The 26,378-nt window shown below is 41.2% G+C and overlaps 1 protein-coding gene and 1 long non-coding RNA gene across 39 annotated transcripts in view; one reads left to right on the forward strand and one right to left on the reverse strand.

Annotated features, from left to right (window-relative positions):
• Syne1 (spectrin repeat containing nuclear envelope protein 1) overlaps positions 1-26,378 on the reverse strand; it is a 477,397-nt gene that overhangs the window by 333,944 nt on the left and 117,075 nt on the right. For all 38 annotated transcript variants that reach the window (NM_001419849.1, XM_087580487.1, XM_087580698.1 and 35 more), the window contains 3 exon segments: positions 17,789-17,953; positions 19,087-19,224; positions 23,831-23,938. In NM_001419849.1, the coding sequence (NP_001406778.1) occupies positions 17,789-17,953; positions 19,087-19,224; positions 23,831-23,938 (411 nt within the window).
• Positions 4,780-12,608, forward strand: LOC148006933 (uncharacterized). Its single transcript, XR_015649190.1, has 3 exons — positions 4,780-4,973; positions 5,166-5,219; positions 10,758-12,608. It is a non-coding gene; the product is annotated as an uncharacterized LOC148006933 (long non-coding RNA).

Raw genomic sequence — 26,378 nt, forward strand, 5'->3', positions numbered from 1 at the left:
AGGCAGGAAATAATCAAACTCAGAGCTGAAATCAACCAAGTAGAAACAAAAAGGACCATAGAAAGAATCAACAGAACCAAAAGTTGGTTCTTTGAGAAAATCAACAAGATAGATAAACCCTTAGCCAGACTAACGAGAGGACACAGAGAGTGTGTCCAAATTAACAAAATCAGAAATGAAAAGGGAGACATAACTACAGATTCGGAGGAAATTCAAAAAATCATCAGATCTTACTATAAAAACCTATATTCAACAAAATTTGAAAATCTTCAGGAAATGGACAATTTCCTAGACAGATACCAGGTATCGAGGTTAAATCAGGAACAGATAAACCAGTTAAACAACCCCATAACTCCTAAGGAAATAGAAGCAGTCATTAAAGGTCTCCCAACCAAAAAGAGCCCAGGTCCAGACGGGTTTAGTGCAGAATTCTATCAAACCTTCATAGAAGACCTCATACCAATATTATCCAAACTATTCCACAAAATTGAAACAGATGGAGCCCTACCGAATTCCTTCTACGAAGCCACAATTACTCTTATACCTAAACCACACAAAGACACAACAAAGAAAGAGAACTTCAGACCAATTTCCCTTATGAATATCGACGCAAAAATACTCAATAAAATTCTGGCAAACCGAATTCAAGAGCACATCAAAACAATCATCCACCATGATCAAGTAGGCTTCATCCCAGGCATGCAGGGATGGTTTAATATACGGAAAACCATCAACGTGATCCATCATATAAACAAACTGAAAGACCAGAACCACATGATCATTTCATTAGATGCTGAGAAAGCATTTGACAAAATTCAACACCCCTTCATGATAAAAGTCCTGGAAAGAATAGGAATTCAAGGCCCATACCTAAACATAGTAAAAGCCATATACAGCAAACCAGTTGCTAACATTAAACTAAATGGAGAGAAACTTGAAGCAATCCCACTAAAATCAGGTACTAGACAAGGCTGCCCACTCTCTCCCTACTTATTCAATATAGTTCTTGAAGTTCTAGCCAGAGCAATCAGACAACAAAAGGAGATCAAAGGGATACAGATCGGAAAAGAAGAAGTCAAAATATCACTATTTGCAGATGACATGATAGTATATTTAAGTGATCCCAAAAGTTCCACCAGAGAACTACTAAAGCTGATAAACAACTTCAGCAAAGTGGCTGGGTATAAAATTAACTCAAATAAATCAGTTGCCTTCCTCTATACAAAAGAGAAACAAGCCGAGAAAGAAATTAGGGAAACGACACCCTTCATAATAGACCCAAATAATATAAAGTACCTCGGTGTGACTTTAACCAAGCAAGTAAAAGATCTGTACAATAAGAACTTCAAGACACTGAGGAAAGAAATTGAAGAAGACCTCAGAAGATGGAAAGATCTCCCATGCTCATGGATTGGCAGGATTAATATAGTAAAAATGGCCATTTTACCAAAAGCAATCTACAGATTCAATGCAATCCCCATCAAAATACCAATCCAATTCTTCAAAGAGTTAGACAGAACAATTTGCAAATTCATCTGGAATAACAAAAAACCCAGGATAGCTAAAGCTATCCTCGACAATAAAAGAACTTCAGGGGGAATCACTATCCCTGAACTCAAGCAGTATTACAGAGCAATAGTGATAAAAACTGCATGGTATTGGTACAGAGACAGACAGATAGACCAATGGAATAGAATTGAAGACCCAGAAATGAACCCACACACCTATGGTCACTTGATTTTTGACAAAGGAGCCAAAACCATCCAATGAAAAAAAGATAGCATTTTCAGCAAATGGTGCTGGTTCAACTGGAGGGCAACATGTAGAAGAATGCAGATCGATCCATGCTTATCACCCTGTACAAAGCTTAAGTCCAAGTGGATCAAGGACTTCCACATCAAACCAGACACACTCAAACTAATAGAAGAAAAACTAGGGAAGCATCTGGAACACATGGGCACTGGAAAAAATTTCCTGAACAAAACACCAATGGCTCATGCTCTAAGATCAAGAATCGACAAATGGGATCTCATAAAACTGCAAAGCTTCTGTAAGGCAAAGGACACTGTGGTTAGGACAAAACGGCAACCAACAGATTGGGAAAAGATCTTTACCAATCCTACAACAGATAGAGGCCTTATATCCAAAATATACAAAGAACTCAAGAAGTTAGACCACAGGGAAACAAATAACCCTATTAAAAAATGGGGTTCAGAGCTAAACAAAGAATTCACAGCTGAGGAATGCCGAATGGCTGAGAAACACCTAAAGAAATGTTCAACATCTTTAGTCATAAGGGAAATGCAAATCAAAACAACCCTGAGATTTCACCTCACACCAGTGCGATTGGCTAAGATCAAAACTCAGGTGACAGCAGATGCTGGCGAGGATGTGGAGAAAGAGGAACACTCCTCCATTGTTGGTGGGATTGCAGACTGGTAAAACCATTCTGGAAATCAGTCTGGAGGTTCCTCAGAAAATTGGACATTGAACTGCCTGAGGATCCAGCTATACCTCTCTTGGGCATATACCCAAAAGATGCCTCAACATATAAAAGAGACACGTGCTCCACTATGTTCATCGCAGCCTTATTTATAATAGCCAGAAAATGGAAAGAACCCAGATGCCCTTCAACAGAGGAATGGATACAGAAAATGTGGTACATCTACACAATGGAATATTACTCAGCTATCAAAAAGAACGAGTTTATGAAATTCGTAGGCAAATGGTTGGAACTGGAAAATATCATCCTGAGTGAGCTAACCCAATCACAGAAAGACATACATGGTATGCACTCATTGATAAGTGGCTATTAGCCCAAATGCTTGAATTACCCTAGATCCCTAGAACAAACGAAACTCAAGACGGATGATCAAAATGTGAATGCTTCACTCCTTCTTTAAATGAGGAAAAAGAATACCCTTGGCAGGGAAGGGAGAGGCAAAGATTAAAACAGAGACTGAAGGAACACCCATTCAGAGCCTGCCCCACATGTGGCCCATACATATACAGCCACCCAATTAGACAAGATGGATGAAGCAAAGAAGTGCAGACCGACAGGAGCCGGATGTAGATCGCTCCTGAGAGACACAGCCAGAATACAGCAAATATAGAGGCGAATGCCAGCAGCAAACCACTGAACTGAGAATAGGTCCCCTATTGAAGGAATCAGAGAAAGAACTGGAAGAGCTTGAAGGGGCTCGAGACCCCAAAAGTACAACAATGCCAAGCAACCAGAGCTTCCAGGGACTAAGCCACTACCTAAAGACTATACATGGACTGACCCTGGACTCTGACCCCATAGGTAGCAATGAATATCCTAGTAAGAGCACCAGTGGAAGGGGAAGCCCTGGGTCCTGCTAAGACTGAACCCCCAGTGAACTAGTCTATGGGGGGAGGGCGGCAATGGGGGGAGGGTTGGGAGGGGAACACCCATAAGGAAGGGGAGGGGGGAGGGGGATGTTTGCCCGGATACCAGGAAAGAAAATAACACTCGAAATGTATATAAGAAATACTCAAGTTAATAAAAAAAAAAAGTTAAAACATCAACATCTCCTGACCTTTGTGCACCCCCAAGTTTATTAATTTATTTGCTACTTGTAGTGAAATTTTTGATTTCTTAAAAAAAAGTTAGGTGAATACATTTTTGTTTTAACTTCTGGTGTGGGATATGGGGCTGCTTCAAGATTGTCCATAGCAGCTGACTATGATTTGTCCTGTGCTCTGGCAGGAGTGTGATTCTGCCAACTGAACATAGTTTACATCTGGAATTCTGGGGACTCTTGAGAGGCTATAAAAATGCCAGAACCTGGAGAAGCTGCTGTTGTCTCTGCTAATCCCAACTCCTTTAACTGTGGTTTGTCTAGTGGTTGTGAGAAATGAGACCAGAGGAAGAAATTGGATATCCTGATGACAAAGATTGGACTTGCCCCAAGGAACTCAATGCCTCCAATCAGCAGGAAGTGGTCTAAGGAGATCGACACTCACTTTGCCCTCTAAACTTGCCTACCTAGTGTTGGGGGTTGGAAGGGATTGGAATGGAGAAGAGTGGTAGAAAAGGACCCAATAAAGTAGCCCAGTATGGATAGAAGTACTTTATTCTTTCAAAACAAGTCATATCATGAACACCAGGGAGTTGTGTCTGTCTTCATACATATAGACATATCACAATACTACTTAGTACAATGCAGGTGCTCAATAAAGTTTTATTGAAAACCAAGAAAGACTACAGAGAGATAGCTAGGAGTATAGGAAGAAAATCAGAAAACCAAATGAACGAAGAATTTTGTGCACACAGGAGCATTTTATAAGAAGTGTCTGATGGATGAGGAATGAGGGAAGCTAATATCTGGCCAATAGATGAGAAAGCCAATTCTTTTCAACCTAGCTTGGGAAAGGTGGTGGTGATGGTTGTCATTTCAATAATTTCTAGAGAGGCCTTAGAAATCAAAAGGGTGAGACATGGATAATTCTTAAAAGCTTGTTTGTATAAATGGAAGAAGAGTATTTGAACAGTAGCTGGGAAGGCAATCAGGATGAAAATAAAGACTCTGAAAATGTGTTCATGTGTGTGTGTGTGTGTGTGTGTGTGTGTGTGTGTGTGTGCATGTACAAGTATGTATGCACTCACATGCACACATGTTTGTGATGGGGGAAGGGAACCCAATGGGAAGGGTTGTAGAAGACAATGGAACAAAAGACATATATCTGCAAGTCTTTCAGAGGAAGGGTGAGGATAGTCTCTAAGGCTCATAGGAGTGGCTGGCCTTGGTTGAGAGCACAGATGGTTTACCCACAGCAACAGAAGTGAGGACGAGTATCTGGGCACAGATGCAAGTGTGTGGGTTGGTGTATTTGTGGGCGCTTGCGGATATTCTCTTCTGATTGCTTCTATTTCTCTTGGAGAAAGAGGAAGCAGTGTCGTCAACTAAGAGTGAGGACAAGGAGGAGGTGTGGAAAGCTGAGGAGACAAGGTATGAAATAGATGTCCCAGAAATGGAGAGGGCTTGGGGTTGGGAATGCCTTTTGATGCTACACAGCTTTGGGAGCCCAGGCGGGGTAGTCACTGTCAGAGTGTGTGGGTTCTCCAGCCCCATCAGCTGCCTGTGTGGGAGCATAGGCTCTGCAGAAATGTTTTTTTAATTGGGTTTTATATTTTTTACCAGGGTAGTAAGAAAAAGGAGCGATGTGGACAATGGGATTGAGGATGTGTCCAGTGGGTGAGTTTTATGAACAATGAAACAGCACTAAAGGAAAGGATAAAATGTAACTGAAGAAAAATAACATTACAGGGTCATGGGGTCCAAACGCATGGAGAAGCCCTGCTTTGGTTAGAGAGTGGGATGCTTGACAACACGGTTGTGGATGGTTTCAGTTACTGAGGATGCGTGGTGATAGGAGGGGAGGAAGGCGACCGTAGTGCGGATCGAACATGATGCAGGATCACCACAAAAGAGAAGGTGAAGTTATTGCAAGGCCACAGTATTATGAAGATCATCTATGGGTGGTTGAACTTTCTGACCACCGCGCTAGGCCTCATCATCAGGAAATGAAACTCTCAAGAAGGAGAGGATATGACGTGGGTACAATTGACAGTACAAGGAGGCTCAGGAGGTGGTGGAGACTGAAAACCATTCTCATGGTTCCTTAAGGCTTGAAAGCCTTGCCTTGCCAAACACAGTGACGCCTGCTGAGCTATACATGTGCAACAGCTTTGTGGGTGCATTGCAAGCTTGGAACTTAAGATGACTATGCTGCTTTGAGTAAGGCGCTGATTTTCTCCTGGCCTAGAGTACATCCATCTACAAAGACGACGATAATAGCTATGTCATATTCTTACGTTAAATGTTCGGTAAAATTAATTGCTTAGATTGAACCATGCTTAAATCCTCCATAATCGCCAAGAAGGGGTAGTGTTTCTTTCTAGATAACTAGACATTACGTTTTCTAAAAAATAGAAAGGATGGCAGCTGTACTTTGTATACATTTTGTACAATTAATATAATCTGATATATACATTAGTTAACTTCAAAAATATAATTTAAAAAAGAATGACGGATTTTAAGAATTCACTGTCGTCTTCTGGCATTCACAGGGACAAAGACACAAACACAGGCCCCCAAAGAAACAAATTGCCTATCTTTCAGCTAGGTTTATTGTTAACTACCTACTGCGTGTATTCTGAATAATTAAAATTGATCTTATAATTCCAGTTATACTGCTTTATGACTATGCTACCTATACATCTCTAGAAATTAAACAAAATAATATCCAAAACCTAGACTGAAAAGTAGAAAGCTCCATAGAACTATTTATAAGTATAAAATGTTATGTCAAATGTTTAATTAAAAATTTCTTCGTATAAGGTACACTATCTGCACTATACACTTTTACAGAGTACCTAACTCTGACTTGAAACAATGGCTCTATAGTAAGAAGAAAATGTTTTCTTCATGTGTGGTGAGTTCAGAAAAAACATTCTAGGTTTACGTAAGTTTTCTGAAATCAGAATTGTTTTTTATACTGGAAAGGAGAGAAAATGTTTTCACATATGCCTGGGTATGTATGCAGAATCCCCCTGGTGTTCTCAGATTACTCAATCTCACGTAAGTTTGGTGTGCCAGCCCAGGCTACATCACTTTGAGTGACTGATTTTGTGCTGTAGAGAAAACTTAGAACTTTAATTAACGATGACCCCATATTCCCTGTTTTCGCAGCTTAGCTTTTGTTAAGCACCTGATACATATATTCTAAGTAATTTACACTTGATCTCATAATTTCAAGTACACTGCTTTATGACTATGTTACTCTAAACACCTGTAACAAGGTCTAATAGAAGGTCTGTCCTAATAAACACATCATTGTGTGATTCACATTGAACTTGGCCTTGGCGCCAACCTACCTGCCTCAGTTTGTTTTCCAGTGTCTCATTATTGAGTTCTTCCATTTTCTCACTGTTTGCTTTCCCCTACATTTTAGATCCTCATCCTCTCTATCAGCCATTCCCCTACATAGGTAGACAGTTGGGTGGCTGACACAAGCACATGTGGACTCTGTCTCTCTCTGTGTCTCCCTGTGTGTCTGTCTCTCTGTCTCTGTCTTTTCATCTCTCTCTGGCTTGCTCTATCTCCCTCCCATCAGAATGGCTTATAGCATTAATGACCCACACTGAGAAGCCTGTGAGTCATCCAATGGCGTACTCACCCTTCGAGGTGATTAATACCTTCTGCAAAAGCCCCTGTAACGCTCTAGCAAAAGGCACACTTGCATTTGATCCATCCTACAACATCTGAATCTATTTTCAGTACATAAACAGCAGTCACTTGGGTGTGTGTCATACCTCTAGTTTGGAGGCACCACCTTGCCTACAATCTGCTTCTGTTCCCCCAGAGCTGAAAACCTACCAAGGAAGAGACCTTTCACGGACTCTTCCCCAATTAACTCACACACTCGTAACTCATGTACATTCGATACTACATTTAAAATTCTAAGGTGGCTTCTTTTGTGTCAGACAGTCACATTAAGTTCCAGTACTTTCATTTGTTCTATATTTTCCATGAAATTACTAAATAACACATATCTACTTACTAATTTGTGAGTGCAGTAGTATTTTTGTTTAGCACTTTTTTCCAGTTTATAGGTACTTTGGATCTCATGATGCCGTGGGCCCCGGGTTTCTGATTTTGAATGTGTGATGTGTCTTGAACTCATCTGAGGCTTGAGTTCTAGCTCCCTTACAGCCTGGCCCAACAAGTACAGAACATAGAGCCATAGACAGGAAGGCCCAGACCCTGTGTGCATTTTCACACAGATGGAATTATACTGTCTTTTGAGGAAGCAGATGACAGGAAATTCTGCATATCTGATTGTGCATATGGATGGTGGCAGGGAAGAGAGGTGGAAGGAGACAATTAGCAAATCAAAAGTTGTCTGAGCTTAAGTCACTCATGAAATAGGGCAGGGAGCCCAGCGACCAACCCACATCTCTATGGTCAGTTGATTGTTTTGGAAAAAAGTGGTCAAAACCAATCAATCAAACACACCAGAGAGAAGTTTAGAGTGGTACAAGTCTTTAATCCTAGAACTTGGGAGAAAGAGGCAATTTACTCTCTCTGTAAATTTGAGGTTAGCTCTAGGCTAGTCAGGACCTTCTAGTGAGACCCTGACTAAGACAAAGAGACAGGAAAAAGGAAGGAAGGAAGGAAGGAAGGAAGGAAGGAAGGAAGGAAGGAAGGAAGGAAGGAAGGAAGGAAGGGAAGTTAACAGGCAGGCCTCTGACATTAGGCAGAGATTACTAGGACCCCAAAAGCATAGACTACAAATGCAAAAAGAGGTAATGGGATTGTATCAAGCTAAAAGTCACCCAAAGAAAGGCAAACAGTCAACGGAGTGAAGGGAGTGCCAAAGACAACTCATTTACAGAGTTAAGGGGATTAGTAGATGCTTGTCCCTGTGACAAACCATCTGATATAAACTAGTTGAAGAGAAAAGGTTTCCTTAGCTTGCTGTTTCAGGGGCTCCCATCTCTTACCGTGGGAGAGTGTGGCAGGTAGCTCATAGCATGTCAATTATCAAGGGCTGAGGGAACGGTAGGAGGATACGTTTTTGCTTTTACTTCTACCTGGGCTGCAAGCATGCAGGGACTGGAGCTGCCCACAGTCAGGAAGGGTCTTCTCCCTTAGTTAATACTCCATTGACTTCTGTTCCCAGACCCCACCCAAGGTATGTTTTACTGACATCCTGGGTATTTCTCAAACCAATCAAGTTGGCAGTCAAGATCACTCATCACAAGGGGCTAATATAAAATGTACCAAATCAATCTTTTAAAAAAATGGAAAACAATACCTGTATTAAAAATAGTCAAAGGACTTGAACATTTATCAAAGAAGACAAAGAAATAGGCTGTGATGGCTGAAAAAGAGGTTCGACATGGCAAGTGAGGCAACAGAAATTGAAGTCCACACTACAGTGAGATATGACTACACGCCTGCTTGTGTAGCGGTTATCATAAACGTGACGCGTAGTGAGTGCTGGCGAGGATGGGAAAAGAGGACATCTTACACAGCGTTGGCTGTAATATAAACTAGTGCAACTGTTTTTGGAAAATAGTAAGGACTTTGCTGAAAAAAATATTGAAAATAGGAATTCTAAGGTGAGATGAAGAAAGAGAATGTGGGGATCCATGGAAGAGAAGAGTCAAGACAATGCGAAATTCCAAACTGTCAAGTGCAGAAAGAACAATAGGGGTCAAGAAAGGGCTTGAGACAGAGAAGAGAGGAGAGGAATGGGAAAACAACATGGCAGCAGCACTCACTTCCAACCCCAGCTTTGTGGGTTGAGGTAGCTGGCAAAGCCTCAACCACAATGTGGGCCTGGCAGGATTGCCAGTCCTAGATGCAGAAGAAACCCACAGTCATCTCCAAGTCATGGTGGGGTTTGGTGGGACCTGCGTATAGGCTAGCCTTGAAGTGGGGAGGAGAGAGGAGGAAAGCAACTTCCTACATCTGGAGGCGTGATAAAATCGAGTTACCCTCTCAGACCTGAGAACAAAACAACCATAACTGAGGAGATTGGAGGAACATCCTGTTGCAAGGGCTGGAAGGGGATGCCAAAATAGGCTTTCATAGAGAGGAAGGTGGGTGAGCATGGATCGAGGGAGAGGTGTAGGTTCCCAGAGCCTTGGGATGGAGAGTGCTCTGTGATCTGGGTGTTGCCTGCTCTGTTGCCTGCTCTGTTCCCGGTCTGCTCTGAAGCAGAGAGCTCCAAGCTGAAGCAGGCAGATTGTCACCCCCAGGCCTGCGCTGCTGACCTGGATTGTTTAGTGCTTAGCAGGACAGAGTTCTGAATAATTGCTTGAATGTTCTAGTAAGTGGTTACAGGGCATATCTCAAAGTCCTAAAACCCATAGACAAAATAATACATCCCTCTCAGGGAAGACTTGTATCCTGTTTATGTTTGGAAGTTTGCTGTCCTCTGCATGATTAACCTCGGGGGTTTTCTGGAATGAGTGGAACCCTTCCAGAGACACAGGCCATAAAGGTCATTTGGGCCAACAGCAGTTCCCCAACACAAAGAAATAAAGCTTCTAAAGAGAATGCAGCATGGGGGTGTCAACTGACACTTGCCTGGCTACATGCCCAACCAGCCTAAACATTATGGACTAATAGGCTCGTACTATGACTCACAGCTCCTCTGGCTGCAATATTAAAGGAGATGGAAAATAGCTTTTTTAATCCCTTGTCTTTGAAAACAAAGAAAAAACAAAACAAACAAAACCAGGCTTTCTTTCCATTTTGTTCTTTTTGGTATTTTATATCATTTCGTCGGCTTTAGTTTTGCATGTTCCTTTATTTGCAACATACTTTGGTAGCCTATTCCTTTTTCTCCCCCTCATATACTTTTCTGCTTCTCTTGACCCCTCTCCTTTTCCCTTTCCTTGTCTCAAAGGTTTTTGTCACTTTTACTTTTATACATATTTAACTCCATTCATATTTATCTTCCATTATCTCTGCCATTTTCTTCTCTGTACTTATCATGAATGGAAATTCCAAGAAAGAAATTGTGTCTGCAAAGACTATGGGGCTGGTGAGAACTGCAGTGGGGTGGAGAGGGTGGGGTGCAGCAGGTCCAGAACTTAATTTTACTTTTTCTTGGGCTAGCCTGAACCCCCTTTGAGTTCCCTGAATGGCCATTTCTTGCCACCTCTTTATAGGACATTCTGTGATTCAAAGATTTAAAAAATCTTTATCAATTTCCAGGTCACTAGCTTCTATCAACCCGAAAGCTGAGAATGTCATCAGATAGCATCTGCAGCTGTATGACAGAACTTGCTTCTCTGGGATTTTCATCAATGTGTTTGTAAATGCTTATATTTATAACTTTCTTTGTTCTGTTACTATAAAAATGCCATGAAACTGGAATACAGAACGTGGGGTAACCCGGATTCAAATGTCCCAGGCCACAGTCACTCACATATGGCTCCAGACCACACTGTCTTTTATCCTCTTTTCACGTGAGAATTCTGTATTTTGTGTTGACAGTGGTATACTATTTACCTTTGATCTATTTTCCAAGGAGACGCATCCCAGTGATAAGACCCCCAAATAGAGATATTCTCCACAATAAATGTGAACAAATTGTAACTTTGAAATATAAGAAATAAGAGAGAGCAAAGCAACATGATTTCTTCAAAACTTAATAATTCTACAGAAATGGAATCCAAAGATGTTAAAATGGCAGCAATGTCAGGTAAAGAACACAAAAGTCTAGCTTAAAAATGAGCAAAGGGAAATTCAAATCAAAACAATCCTTAGATTACACCTCCCACCAGTCAAAATTGGTAAGATCAAAAACTCAGGTGACTGCAGATGCTATCAAGGATGTGGAGAAAGAGGAACACTCCTCCATTGTTGGTGGGATTGCAGACTGGTACAACCATTCTGGAAATCAGTCTGGAGGTTCCTCAGAAAATTGGTCATAGTGCTACCTTAGGTCCCAGCTATACCATTCTTGGGTCAAAAGATGTTCCAACATACAACAAGGACACATGCTCCACTATGTTCATAGCAGCCTTATTTATTATAGCCAGGAGCTGGAAACAACCCAGATGTTCTTCAACAGAGAAATGGATACAAAAAATATGGTACATCTACACAATGGAGCACTACTCAGCAATTAAAAACAATGACTTTATGAAATTCACAAAATGGAACTAGGAAATACCATCCTGAGTGAAGTGACCTAGTCACAAAAGAACAGACATGGTACACACTCACTGAAAAGTGGATATTAGCTCAAAAGCTCAGACTATGCAAGATACAATTCATAGACTATATGAAGCTTAAGAAGAAGGAAGATCAAAATGTGGATGCTTCAGTCCTTCTTAGAAGGGGAAACAACATACTCCTGGGAGGAAATACAGGGACAAAGAGTGGAGCAGAGACTGAAGACAAGGCCATCCAGAGACTGCCTCACCTGGGGATACATCCCATATGCAGCCACCAAACCCAGTTACTATTGCTGATGCCAAGAAGTTCTTGATAGCAGGAGTCTGATACAACTGTTTCCTGAGAGGCTCTGCTATACCTTACTGATACAGATGAGGATGTCTGCAGCTAATCATAGGACTGACAACAGGGACCCCAATGGTAGAGTTAGAGAAAAGACTGAAGGATCTGACGGGGTTTGCAACCCATAGGAAGAACAACAATATCAACCAACTAGACACCCCGAGACACCCCCAGGGACTAAACACCAACCAAAGAGTACACATGGAGGACCCATGGCTCCAGCTGCATATGTAGCAGAAAATGGCATTGTCTGGCTTCAATAGGAGGAGAAGCCCTTGGTCCTGTAAAAGCTCATTTCTCCAGTGTAGGGGAATACCAGGGTGGTGAGGTGGGAGTGGGTAAGTGGGAGGGGGAGCATCTTCATAGAAGCAGAAGGATGGGGCATGGGAGAGTGGAGAATCAGAAAAGGGGATAACTTTGAAATGTAAAATATCCAATAAAAATGCAAAAAGTAAAAAGAAAAATGAGCAAAGACCACAAAAGGAATCCAAATTTTAAAAAATCATGGTTAAGAAATTCAACAAAAGGCATCTATTCTTTAAAAATAAAAGGAAATATTAGACATACGAAGTTCAGTTAATCAATTAAGAAGAGCATCACCAATAACAACAAGATCAGATAAAAGAAAGAATGTTAGTAATGAAGACAAAGTTGAGGAACTGTCAACTCAGATAACAATGAAAACAAAAACACAAAAAAGCCATCACATGTTGTCCTCTGAGAGGCTTCCCCCAGCAGCTGACACCCACAGCCAAACAGTGAATGGAGCTTGGGGACTTTTATGGAAGAATTGGAGAAGGATTGAGGGTCCTGAAGAGGATAGGAACTCCACAGGAAGACCAACAGAATCAATTAACCTGGACCCTTGGGGCGATTAGAGTCTAAACTACTAACCAAGGAACATATATGGGCTGGCCCTAGGTTTCCCTGCTCAAATATAGAAGACATGCAGCTTGATCTTCATGTGGGTCCTAAACAACTGTAGCACAGCCTATCTCAAAAGTTGTTGCCTGTATGTGGGATATGTTCTAGTAACTGAGCTGCCTTGTCTGGCCTCAGTGAGAGAGAAGGTGCCTAGCCTTACAGAGACTTGAAGGGTCAGGGTGTGGTCCAGAGGGCCTCCATCCATCCAGAGGAGAAGGGTAGTGGGGAAGGATTGTGGGAGGGAGAACTGGGAGGGAGTAGTGAGTGGACATAAAATGAATAAGTAAAAAATAAATTAAATTTAAAAAAAGAATAAAAACAATCACACCAACAACATTCAACATTGGGGACACAACTAAAAGACCAAGCCTACAAATGTGTGGTACTTGAGAGGAAAATCAAGCTATAGAAATAAAGACCTGGAGAACTTATTCAATGAAGCAATAGCAGAAAATGTCCTCTGTCAGGGTGTGAAGGTTGGCAGGGATAAATATTTGAGCATATAAGGCCTTTAGATCCTAGATTAAAAAATTAAAAAAAAAAAACAGAGAGAATCTAAGTTTTATTATAAAATCAGATGGCTATGAAACTTAGAAGAAATTCTGAAAACTTCAAGAAAAACTCCAAGTAACTTATAATCTGCCAGAATGAAGCAGATTTCTCAGCAGAAACTTTAAAAGCCAGGAAAACCTGGATTGGGATAGTTCAAACATTGAAGCAAATAACTACCCAACAAGACTTTTATAGCCAGCAAAACTATCCTGTGAAATCAAAATGGAAATAAAGATCTTTCATTATGCATAAAGACTGTGACAAATAGGTCAAAATTGCACAAGATACTTAAGGGAACAATACATGGAAAAGAAATATATATTTATATATATTTATATATATATATTTATATATATTTATACCAATAAAAAGAGATTAGAAATGATAAATAAGTCACTAACTTGCAAACCTCCAAGACAAAGAAATAAATTTAACACATAGCTTTCAATCATTGTCCTAGAAATAAATGGTCTTAATTCTCCATTTAAAAGATTCTGTTTTGGGGGCTGGGGACTTAGCTCAGTGGTAGAGCGCTTACCTAGGAAGCGCAAGGCCCTGGGTTCGGTCCCCAGCTCCGAAAAAAAGAACCCAAAAAAAAAAAGATTCTGTTTTGGACCTTAGATTTTTTTTAATCTATGGATTAAAAAAATAAGTGTCAACTATTTACTATCTTCACACTTTCAAAGAAATACATGGACTGAATTTTTGGCTAATATTGCTTCCCAAAAGAGCCACAGAAAAACTAACAAATTAGATTCCAGCACCAGACATGAAAAGGCCTCTTTTGAGTCCCTTGGTCAGACTTGTCCAAAAGACTTCTAAAAGATCACATCCTACTGATATTGCCCCAGTTGCTCCTCACTGGTAGAAGATAAGTCCCTATTGTTGAAGACATTATCCACTTCAGACATAGGGTCCAGAGGCTCCTGAGCTGTAACTGGCTTGAGTACCTCCTCCCTAAGGAATAACTTTGATGCCACCATGCAAACTTCCAAGGGAGTGAATCAACAGACCTACCCAGTGTAGTGCCTATGAACCACAACAATGTCCAGCATGTCACTGTCACCCTAACGGTGCAGTAGTGACACACATACCTTGGTGGTAACTGACAATTCTGCAATTAGATTTAAGGCACTGCTGAATGAGAGGGATACTTTACCTGGTACTGAAAACCTAACCTGGGGTGAGTAAAATCAAAGGACTTGGAAGAGAACCAACAACCACTACTTTACTAAATCAACATAACCCCTAACTATATTCTGAAAAATGTCTCCTCCTACCATAGATAAGTGTAGCTCTCTGCCCTCATTAAGGAAACTTCTCTTCACAACAAATGAAGACCACTACAGAAACCACAACCAACCAAAATGCAGACCTGTGGATTCCAGTCCTAACTGATACAGCTATGATGCAACTCCCACATCTTAGGTATAGGGATCATTTAGAATAAGAGGAGCACAGGGGTCTTTAAGATCCAGAAGAAGCAGAAATTTGCTGTGAGATTGTGTCTCCTAGAAATGCCAGAGAAGCTATATCCATGAAGAATCACCAACAAGGCTGCCTAAACATGAGCTGAACAAGGCCAACACCAATAGGCATCTTAGTGCAGAAGAGGAAAAACTTGCAAGGCCTCAACCCTAGATAATGATCTGCAGGCTATTAAGGGTACTGAGAGCTAGAGAAATAGTCTTCCCTAGGAAAGAGCATGCCAAGTAGTTATCCAATGACAGATGGTCAGCTCTGAAAACATACAATTAGCATTATAAGACTGGAGCAGGCTGTATTAATATATTTAGGAACATATTCACTCATACATAAAGTAACATCTAAGGAAAAAAGGGTATGAACTTGAAAGAGAGCAAGGCACACCTGGGAAGATTTGGAGGGAGGAAAGGGAAGCAGGAAATGATGTAATTATTATCCTCAAAGCACAAAGAATATTTTTTTTAAAAAAATACACTGAAAGTGAAAGGATAGCACATATTCCAGGCAAATCGAATCTGAATATCTGACAAATCAATATGATAAAGCTCAATGATTAATCAAATACAAAAATGTTAAAGTCACAGGAGCAGAAAGGAGCATGCTGGTTATCAGGCGTGACCAGGACCAGAGGTAGAGAATGGATTAGGACAAGAAAGTTGTGTTCAAAAGGGCAAGGTTACAGTCAAAGAGGGACAAGCTCAGGTGACCCCATCTCAACACTGTGATACATTGTCAATAAACCATACACATAATCGCTGAAACCGATAGAAAATATTCACAAGGAAATTTGTGAGGCAATGGATGCACTAAGCTTGGGTTGACTGTTTCATATTGCTACATCACAAGACCTGTACGTATATAAAATCATATATAAGTGTAAATGGAGGCAAGTGATGGTGACATTTTTGACTGGTTGTGCAATGTGGCAATATCAGACTGCTTGATGGGTTAGCCTTGGACTGTGTCTACTGAGTTCAAATGGCATGGAATTTATCTATATACCAGACATTCCAAAACCAAGGTCTCGGAGGCATGAGTCCAACATACGATAAATTTGTTTTTTGAGTTTTCTAAAACAGGTAACTAAAAACACATCAAACATTTGGCAGAAAATGTATCTTTTAACAACATATAGAAATCTCTGTGTATCTGCTTGTTTTCATATATATGCTAAAACCAAAGAGCTGACAGAACAAAGGGGTACAGAGAGCACTGTTGCCTTACTGTTCTGTCAGTCAAAAACAGCACGTTTAATGAGTCAAGCCTGTATCATTACAAAATGTTTGACAACAGTCACAGACTAACAACAGGCATGACCTGTGGTTCATTGAAGTCCTTAACTATACTCCCCGTGCACAACCAAAGCACCAGGACTAGAAACTTTTGTTTATCATCCTTTGAGAAAGAATATGGATGTGAACTATAGAGCCAACGGGCAACCCTATTATTATATAAATTCATATTGTCTGTAAGCTTATCTTTTTTATAAAAACAGAAACTATAGCAACGGGAATAATGATGGCTGCAGATGAAAAAAAAATCAACCCTAGAGTTATTGTGAAATACCATATGAACTTAATGTACTGAAACTGCCAGGATGGGTATAGGCCAGGAAAATGCAGATTACTCGAGTACCTCTAAGAAGAAAGTGTGTGGACCACATAGGATAGATGCTTAGAGGGGCACACCAGTACAGGTTCTGATGAGGACGCATCCCCAGGGACTCCAGGACTGTCGTGCTGGGACAGTTTCTGTGGTGGTTTGAATGAGGATGGTCTATAGGCTCATGTATTTGAATGAGTGGAACTCATAAGTGGAACTGTTTGGGAAGGATTAGGATTATGGCCTCATTGGAGGAGGTGTGTCATTGACTTTGAAATTTCAAAAGCCCATCCTTCTCCATTAGTTCTCCCTCTCCTTCCTACTGTGGATCGGATGAAAGATCTCAGGTACTGCTCCAGCACCATTCCTATCTCCTGTCGCCATCTTCCCCCTTGCACAGATGCTAACCATCTGGAACGGTGAGCACCAAATTAAATGCTTTCTTTCATCATTCACTTTATTTATGATGTTTGGTCAGGACAATAAATACAGAGACAAAGTGTGGAGCAGAGAATGAAGGAAAGGCCACCCAGAGACAGCCCCACCTGGGGATGCATCCCATATACAAACACCAAACCCAGACACTATTGTTGATACCAAGAAGTGCTGGCTGACGGGAGCCTGATATGGATGTCTCCTGAGAGGCTCTGCCAGAGCCTTACTGATACAGATGAGGATACTTGCAGCTAACCATCAGACTGAGCACTGGGAGCCCAATGGAGGAATCAGAAAAGACTAAAGGAGCTGAAGGGGTTTGTAACCCCATAGGAAGAACAACAATATCAACCAACCAGACCTCCTAGAGCTCCCAGGGACTAAACCCCAACCAAAGAGTATACTTGGAGGCACCCATGGCTCCACCTGAATATGTAGCAGAGGGTGGCCTTGTCAGACATCAATGGGAGGAGAGGCTTTTGGTCCTGTGAAGGCTCGATGCCACAGTGTAGGGGAATTCTAGGGTGGGGAGGCAGGACTGTAGGGGATGAGCACCCTCAAAGAAGCAGAGGGAGGGAGGATGGGATAGGAAGTTTCTGGAAGGGAAACTGGGAAAGGGGATAACATTTGAAATGTAAATAAATAAAATATCCAATTAAAAAAACGCATCTTCATTGTTTTTTATAAAAGGTAATTAAGACAGTCTGCAAGTATGGTTTTACCTTATGTTGTTCAAGTTTCCTTTGGATTGTGTTTGCTGTTTCCTCATGGACCTGCTGAATGGTGATCTCCTCTCTCAGGGCCACCTCTGCCCTGTATAGCCAAGCACCTATAGTGCCCAGAGGTGCAGGGAGAGATTTATCCAGCTGTATATGCCAGTCAAAGAGCTGAAATAGGAAAATAGAATGTCTCTGGCAAGAAGACAATTCCCAAAACTTCCTCTAAATGAACTTTAAAAAAATCTACAAAAGACTCAGAGAGGGTCTGGGAAAAGAGCTCATAGGTAAGTGCTCACCACATAAGCACAAGGACCACAATTTGATTCTCAAGACCCACACAAGAACCTGGGGTTGAGGGCATCTGCTTGTCATCAATCCCAGTTGTGAGGGGGTAAAGACAGGTGTATCCCTAGGCTCCATGCAAGCCACCCCTGCCCAGTCAAGTTTTAAAATGCCAGTTCTTTGAGAATTACAGAGGTGCAAATTCAGATTTTTATATGGGTCCTGGGAATTAGATGTCAGTTGTCGGGCTCATGCGCTAAGAACTTTTATTCACTAGAATGCCAGATTTCCTTCTATGTATCTGGCTTTTCATAGGGGCCTCAGGGATTGAACTCAGGTCTTTAAGCTTGTATGGCAAGTGCTTACACCAGTGAGCCCCACCCTCTTTGTCCAAAAGCACTTTTTTCCCCCTTTTCTTCCATTTTTCCAGATTCTCAAGGACCATTTACTGGTCTACAGAAACTCTAGCTTAGAAACCATCCTACTTCTTGATAAAGTTTCTAGGAAATGTGACATTATCAAATCGAACAACAGGGTAAATGCAAGTAAAATATTTCTGTTAATGCTAGAAGATGTTTAGGACTTAGAAACCTTAAATGGCTAAGGTCTGAGGAAGAGTGTTAATATTAAGTAGGTTAAGCAGCTTTTCCTTCATCCTGGAAAACAACCAGACAGCCAGAGATGATCCATGACAGAACATGAAGGTCCTGAGTTGCTCACAAAACAAGATTACAGACTATGAAACATGCTGATATTCCTGGAAGTCTCTAAGGCAAAGGTCAGCTTTTCTAACCTACTGGGAGGTAAGGTCTGGAAGGAGACAGAAGCCAGGAGGTCCTTCTGATGCATCTATTACCCAGTAATGCATAGGGAAGCCTAACCTGAGGGCAGATGTGCTCCCATGGCTGATCCTTTCCAGCCTCAGCCAGAGGCCACAGCGTCTTGTGCAATACCACCATGTGAAAGAGGACAAACTGCAGCTTGGTGAAGATGCACAAATCCAAACGAAGCTAACTTACCCTGGATGACACTCTCTCCCAGCACTGTTTGACCAAGGCTTGGTCGAGTGTCAGTTTGCCGTCTCTTTGCAATGGCTGTATTATATGTTCCACCTGTTTCCTTTTCAATTCATATTGAACTCTGAAGTGCTTAAATGACTAAAAGAGGAAACAGAAAGAGTACAGCAATGAGTCCCCAAAAGCAAAAGCAAAGGAAACTGTAGTTCCTAGGTAATAGCCCTTTACCTTTGAAGAGCACTCCACTACATTGTTGGCAATGTTAGCAGCAGCAGTTATGACACTGACCCTGTCTAAGACCTTGACAGTGTTAGGTACTTTCTACACATCCCTCTGGTCACACACACACACACACATACACACACACACTCTCACACATACACACACACACTCTCACATACACACACACACTCACACATACACACTCACACACACAAACACACTCACACACACAGACACACTCACACACAGACACACTCACACACACAGACACACTCACACACACTCACACATACACACTCACACAAACACACTCACACACTCACACATACACACTCACACACACAAACACACTCACACACACTCACACATACACACTCACACACAAACACACACAAACACACTCACACACTCACACACTCACACACACTCACACACAAACACACACTCACACACACACTCACACACACTCACACACACAAACACACACTCACACACTCATACACACTCACACACAAACACACACACAAACACACACTCACACACACACACTCACACACATACACACACACATACACACACACACATGCAATACACACTCACACACAGTTACTAGGCATCCCAGAAGTGATTTGACAGAGACAACTAGCAAAAGCAGGACTAATGCCTAGAAATTATGAAGTCTGCATAGAAATAGAAGGGACTGGAAAACGTAAATTAATACAAACAGCCTGCCAGACCCAGAAAGACAGACATGTGGCTCTTCCCTCTGAATATTTGGTTCTGTACATTTAACCTGGAGTCCATGTGGGAACCAGGAACCTGGAATCAGCCACTTAGATAGCTAATGGGTGGGGGTAGGGTAGCACGGGCAGAGTGAACATAGAGAGGGAAAATATTGGGAGGCGATCAAGCACAGAAAAGTGTGGGGAACAAAAAAATGAGGCATTAGGGGAAGTCTTAACTAAAATGAAGGGTGTGTGCAAAAGCTATGGATGCCTATGATCTTCCATACACCTCCAATTAGAGAGAAGTACTCTCTAATTGAATATACTCAGGGTTAAAGGGCTACACTGGGATAGAGGTTTTGGGGAGAGGAGAAAATAGGGGGCGATTTAGCCAAAACTAAAGATACACGATGAAGTCTTATGAAAATCAGATAGTTTGAAATATTATATATAAACATATGTATATACATACATAAATATATATACATAATACATAATGTAATATGTATTATACACACATATATAAAAGGGGGTTTGACCAGAAGTACCCTGCATGGGTAGAAAACACTGTGCTCAGAAGACATGGGTTGCAAAATGAAGGTCTGAGTTATCATTCATAAACTACCTCCCCATGAGTTATGGCACCCAAAACAAAAGGCTATTCCCAATGTTTTGTTTGTCCCCTATAACTGGATGGTAAGACCTGGTGGAAGATACCACTAACTTTGGCTACGGGACATACAGAAGTAAACCTAACACTGATCAGGAAACTCTACTGGATCCCTTTACATTGTGCTCACAGGTACTATGCAGGCTGCTGAGGAGAAAAAATAATCAGTGGTCTTATTCGGTGCTGAATGCTGCACATTGCAATGCTGGCCCACTGGTGTGCTCACTGGTGTGCCCACTGGTGTGCCCATTGGTGTGGTAGTGGCATGCTGTGGTGACGAAGGTTAACTAAGTGCTTCCTCATGTGTCCACCCTACAGGAGGGATCTCCTGTCTGTTACTATATAAATAGCCAAAACCCTATGACCGCAGAGATTATAGACCTAGCTGGGAAGACTAGTATTATTTCTGCTAAATGGACATGCCGAATATTCTACGTTTTTGCCTGTAGTTTTGGGCTGCTTTCAATTTAACAAAGAAGCTTCTTTATCCAGTGGTTTGTGGAGAGATTCATTCCTGGTCACAGTGAAGGCTGTAAGCGATTCTGATCTGTTGTGCATGGGTCACCTACATGAACATCATTATCGTCTATGTCCGCCATCCACGGACCAAGGAACTTCACCAAAGAGGGCAAGAATATTTAATAGCTGGTGGGTGTGAAAAGAAACCCATGGAGTGGTCGTGTCTGGACATGGCGTGCAGTTGTACTTACTGCCTCACTGTAACCATGGTTACCTGCACAACGTCAAGCCAGTCAGACTTCCAGCATGGAAGGGGGACAGGTGCCTGACCCTCACCCTTAGCTGAAGAGCTAATGACCAGTGATAGCTCCTAGGGGAGGGAGACCCATCTTGCTTGTGACTGGCAGCTGGTAGTTGCTTTTGCTCCAGTTTGTGGTCTTACACACACACACACACACACACACACACACACACACACACACAGAGGTATCCCTATCAAGGGGTTGTCAATAACGAAAATGAATAAAAGAGGACCTGAAGGTCAGGGTGCAATGGGGTGCAGGGCCCTAGGAAAAGCTGAGGGAAGGTAGTGGTGGATGAATGTATATTGTCTGACACACAAAACTTTTGAAGAGTAAAACTGTTACTTAAAAGTAAATTTAAAACATTTAAAGGGACTAATTCTAGTTAAGTAATTTATGAGCCAGTTTGTCAGGAAAGCATAGTCAAATACAAGTATGAGTTTATGTATGCTAACAGCCAAAATAGTTGCTCTATCAGTAAATAGTCCTATTTAGAGTACACCATGTTATATATTATAATGTTATCATATATGGTACACATCAACTAATGCTGAATTAAACATACCTAGTTTGCATTCAAGCAATCCCGTGTAAAGAGGCTGACTTTGAGGCCTTATTATTTATATATAATTGCTTATTTTTATGCCAAAAAATTCTTAATATGCCACAAATACTTAAAACTCGTCATTTAGACCTAACCATAGGCTTGATACAAACATAAAAATAGTCGCTCTGAAGTTGCACTTTTTCTTATAATAAACTAGCACATCTACAAAGTGATTCTATTTATATGTGTGAATTGAAAAATAACCATTCACCGTAAATTTGTACATCTCGAACATGATTCCCCATCCAGGTTTGAATAGGAAATGACACTAAGCTGTGTGATTAGATTACAGAGCAGAGGGAAGCCATGCCGAGTTCAGCAGATTCAGGAAAGAATTTCAGTTATAAACATGCAAATCCCCTTGAAGAACACTGGGGGGAGTTGAACTCAAATTCAACCAAAAACTCATGAAATTCTGAAGATACTGAAATGCACAAAATCTTTAATTTTGTCTCACAGATTTCTATGTTTGAAAAAACTGGAGTTGTGTTACCTGTGATGAGCCAAAAGTGGAAAATACGGGTTACATAATGTGGATGGGACACAGCGCTTTCCCTAATGCTGCTGCTCATGTGTGCAGGACGCTTTCTCTTCATGTTTTGGTGTTTTATTTTGTTTTTCTGATTCACTGTTCTTCTCTCACAGAGTAACACTTGGTCCAGTAAGGAGCTTTATTTCTTGGAATTTAGCGTTAATGCCTTTGGTTCACCTAAAGCTCACCAACAAACACACCTCTGTTTCTGTGCTTTCTTCTTAGTTTCCTGGCCTAATTGTTTTATGGTGAAGCACATCACTGCAAATTTTATTTGGGGGAAAATAAGAAGATTATACTGAGTTTCAAAGCAAAAGAATACATGGAAACTAAATTTATTGTTTTTCCAAGTTAAAAAAATGAACAAAGATGGCGTGGCCATCTGAATTTAGGTATATTTATACGAGTTTCCAATATCACACATTCACATCATTAAGTGCTTTATCATCTACCGTGTTGGATGGCTCATCTCACTGTAACACTGTAACTTTTTGGTAGGAAACTAATGGAGAGCAAAGAAAAGTGGCTGAAATGTAACAGGGTGGAGTGTGTGAGAGAACGTTGCTGAAGATGTGTTACATTCTGCTTGCCTGCTAACATAAAGTGGAATTTGAAACAGGAGGAAAATGGCAACTCCGCTGGAAAGAAGTCACAGCTTTTTAATGGGAAAAACCTACTGTTACAAGATGGTCTGGGAAGTGTAAATTAAAAGCAGAAAGTCAGCTCCTGGCACTGTCAGGAGACTGGACACAGCTCTCTGACCTCAGCTCAAGAGCAACCATCTTAAGCAAGACAGGTCACAGTCAAAACTCCTTTCCTCCCAGAACCCTTGGCAAATACACATTGCAATTCCTTCTTGAGTTCCATTTATTTCAGTAGTATTCTCTGGTGTCAAGTCAGTTACTTATTTTCGTGGATTGTTATGTCAGCTGACATCTGTAAGCCAGAAAGGTCTTTGTAAACAATGGCTCCGTGTTTTCGTTCTGTGCAGGGGATGAGATTGAGCTGTCAAAACTGAGACATCTCAGTCCTCTGTACTGAGGACATAGTGTAACTTCCAACTACTCTCTGCCATAGAACTGTTCTTTTCAAACTTAAAATACTGCGTGTTACTTATTGAAAGATTTTTCTCATTAAATAATTTGGAAGATTACGCACATATTATATGACGTATCTGCATCTCATCCATGAGAAGCTTTAGAAAAATCTAAATCTCTTCTCCACACTTACCTGATATTTGTCCTGGAGATTCGACTCTGTCATCTGTGCCCTCGTCAAATCTCTCTCAAATTGTTCTATCCAAACTTTTGCTTCCTTCAAAATTAGTCTGTCATCCCTCTGGAAGCCAAGAAGCAATGGAACGTTATTAGTAAGTGTAAAATTAATCCCTGCTTATAATTCCTATTTCGTACACACCAGGTATTTCTGAAGTGTCTTCTCCTTATCTTTCCTGAGTATAAGAAGCAAAACCAATTCTAGATAAAACCTTTCAAGTACTAAAATTATCCTTCTGTTTCTCCCTCATCATTAAGGACATTTAATGTTGGCTTAAGTTACCACACTGCCTTATTAATGAGGGAAACATGATTGAAACAGAACACCCTGCATTCAAACTATATAAAAAGCAGTGACATCTGGAGCAGAAGCCTGAGGGTTGCTGGTCAAAACTTGAGTGTTGGGCTGGGGAGATCATTCAATGGTTAAGAGCACTGACTGCTCTTCCACAGGTCCGAGTTCAATTCCTAGCAACCTACATGGTGGCTCACAACCATCTGTAATGGGATCTGATGCTCTTTTTTGGTGTGTCTGAAGACAGCTACAGTGTACATAAAAGAAACAAATGATTCTTGAAACAAATGATTCTTTAAAACAAAAGAAAGCATAGATGTTGATAACCCAAGGAACTGCTGTCGATGGGGTAAATTTTGGTTGTCAAGGGTTGTCTGTTGTCATGGTAACATTAGACAAATCAGGCATATTACAATTGGAAGTATGCCATTACTATCTTTACTATACACATGGGAAACATACCTAGACTGTTCAATATTGTTTTCCTTGCAGCATGACTCCTACTACAGCTTTACCAATTCATCTTCAGAATCAAATGTCTGGTTTTTATTTACTAACTCATCTCTAAAAATAAAAGCAGGAACATACATCCCAGTGGCCATGAAGTGAAAACTGTAATTTTCCTGGGATTTTATTTCTTTTATGAATGACAAGATAAATAGAAACAGGCTTCACATGATTTTTTTTCTTCTCTTCACTTGTACATGGCTTTCAACTAACGGGTCTCCCTGGCTTGACTAATTGATCATACACTCTTTCTGTGGCTTGGGCTACAATCTGAGGTCACCTACTATTACACAGCCAGGACAGGGTTAGACACACAGCATTGGTAGATTCATGACCCGGCTCGTCATCAGGTCCTATAGACGAGGCTATCTCTTTCCTGAACGCGTGTTTCCCTCTTTCCTGAGACTTTCTCTGAAAAGATTTTTCCTAACTGACAGGTCTGAGCTAGGAGTTGCCTATGCTGGTTCTTCTCAACATGTAAATGTCTTACGTTCATCCGGAGGGATTAGGAAAACCTGGATGATGACCACACACCCCCTGGCTCAATACTCAACACACACTCCTGACTCAATAGATGCAGGAAGGACCCAATGATTTTTTTTATCACAAACAAATGTTCAGGTGGGTCTCAGGCTGCTGCCTAGCAACCTGCAGAGTCCCACAAAGTCAGACTCTCCTCTACAAGCCTGTAGCACCCTTAGCCCCGGTAGCTATCCAGCCTGATGTCTGACATTGTATTTTTTTTTTATCTCTAGCAGCTAATATGGGACTTGGCTACTGGGTGTGGAATAATGATTACTTGGTAGTATATTTATTATGAAAACACTGAAGCAGGGACCACACTGCAAAGCCTCAGCTCTCTGTCATGATGTTTTTTTGAAAGAGCAGGTGAATGTAATCAAAGGTCACCTTTTCTTACTGGAGAGCTTTCACGCTCACAAATGAACTAGTAATGACTGTACAGTTGTGGCCTCACAAGGAAAATGCCCCTAGTCTGTCTCCTGGGAAGGAGAGGTCAGAGTGGCCCCTCATCTTCCCTGGCCTTTGTCACACTGAGCTGTGAATGCCACTGTCAGCCTTCTGTAGCAGATGTCTTGTCAGTCTCTGCTTCTGACGCACACTGGGATCTGGGCCTAGGAGCAGCTGCTGGTCACTAACTGAAATTACTTCAGGAGTCATCTGAGGCTTGTGCTTAGAAATAACTGCCTTAGAAGCTCTCCGGCAGCCTCCTGATGATAGTAGGGGCAGCGACAAACCATCTGAAAAGAGAGCTGCAGGTATGTTTGCACTCAGCATCTCTCCTTATAAGAGGGAAATGAAGCTCAATACAATTCTTGGAGTCTCAGAAACTATTGGCTGAGTGGTTTCTCTTCAAATGGGCATTTTCAAATGCATTTAAAAGACACAGAGGTCTGTTTGCCTACAGAGGGGGGTACTTCATGCCCAACACATCATACCAAGCAGCTAAACTGTGAGAATTCCCTTCTATCTCTATCTTTAAATTCTTTCTCTCTCTTTAAAACATATTCATATTTTTGTGTCATGTTCACATAGGTAAAAAGTTATATTGCATAGATCAGGAATTCAAAGTAATTTAATGCTTGACATAAAATTAATTACTTACAGCTTTCTAATGTGTATTGGCATAAGTACAGGGCATAGGGGTTATATAAAGAAATATGGAAGGTTAAAAGGTAGGCTA

The sequence above is a fragment of the Rattus norvegicus genome, chromosome 1 (assembly GCF_021556685.1).
Source record: "Rattus norvegicus strain SHRSP/BbbUtx chromosome 1, alternate assembly SHRSP_T2T, whole genome shotgun sequence".
Classification (NCBI taxonomy): Eukaryota; Metazoa; Chordata; class Mammalia; order Rodentia; family Muridae; genus Rattus; species Rattus norvegicus.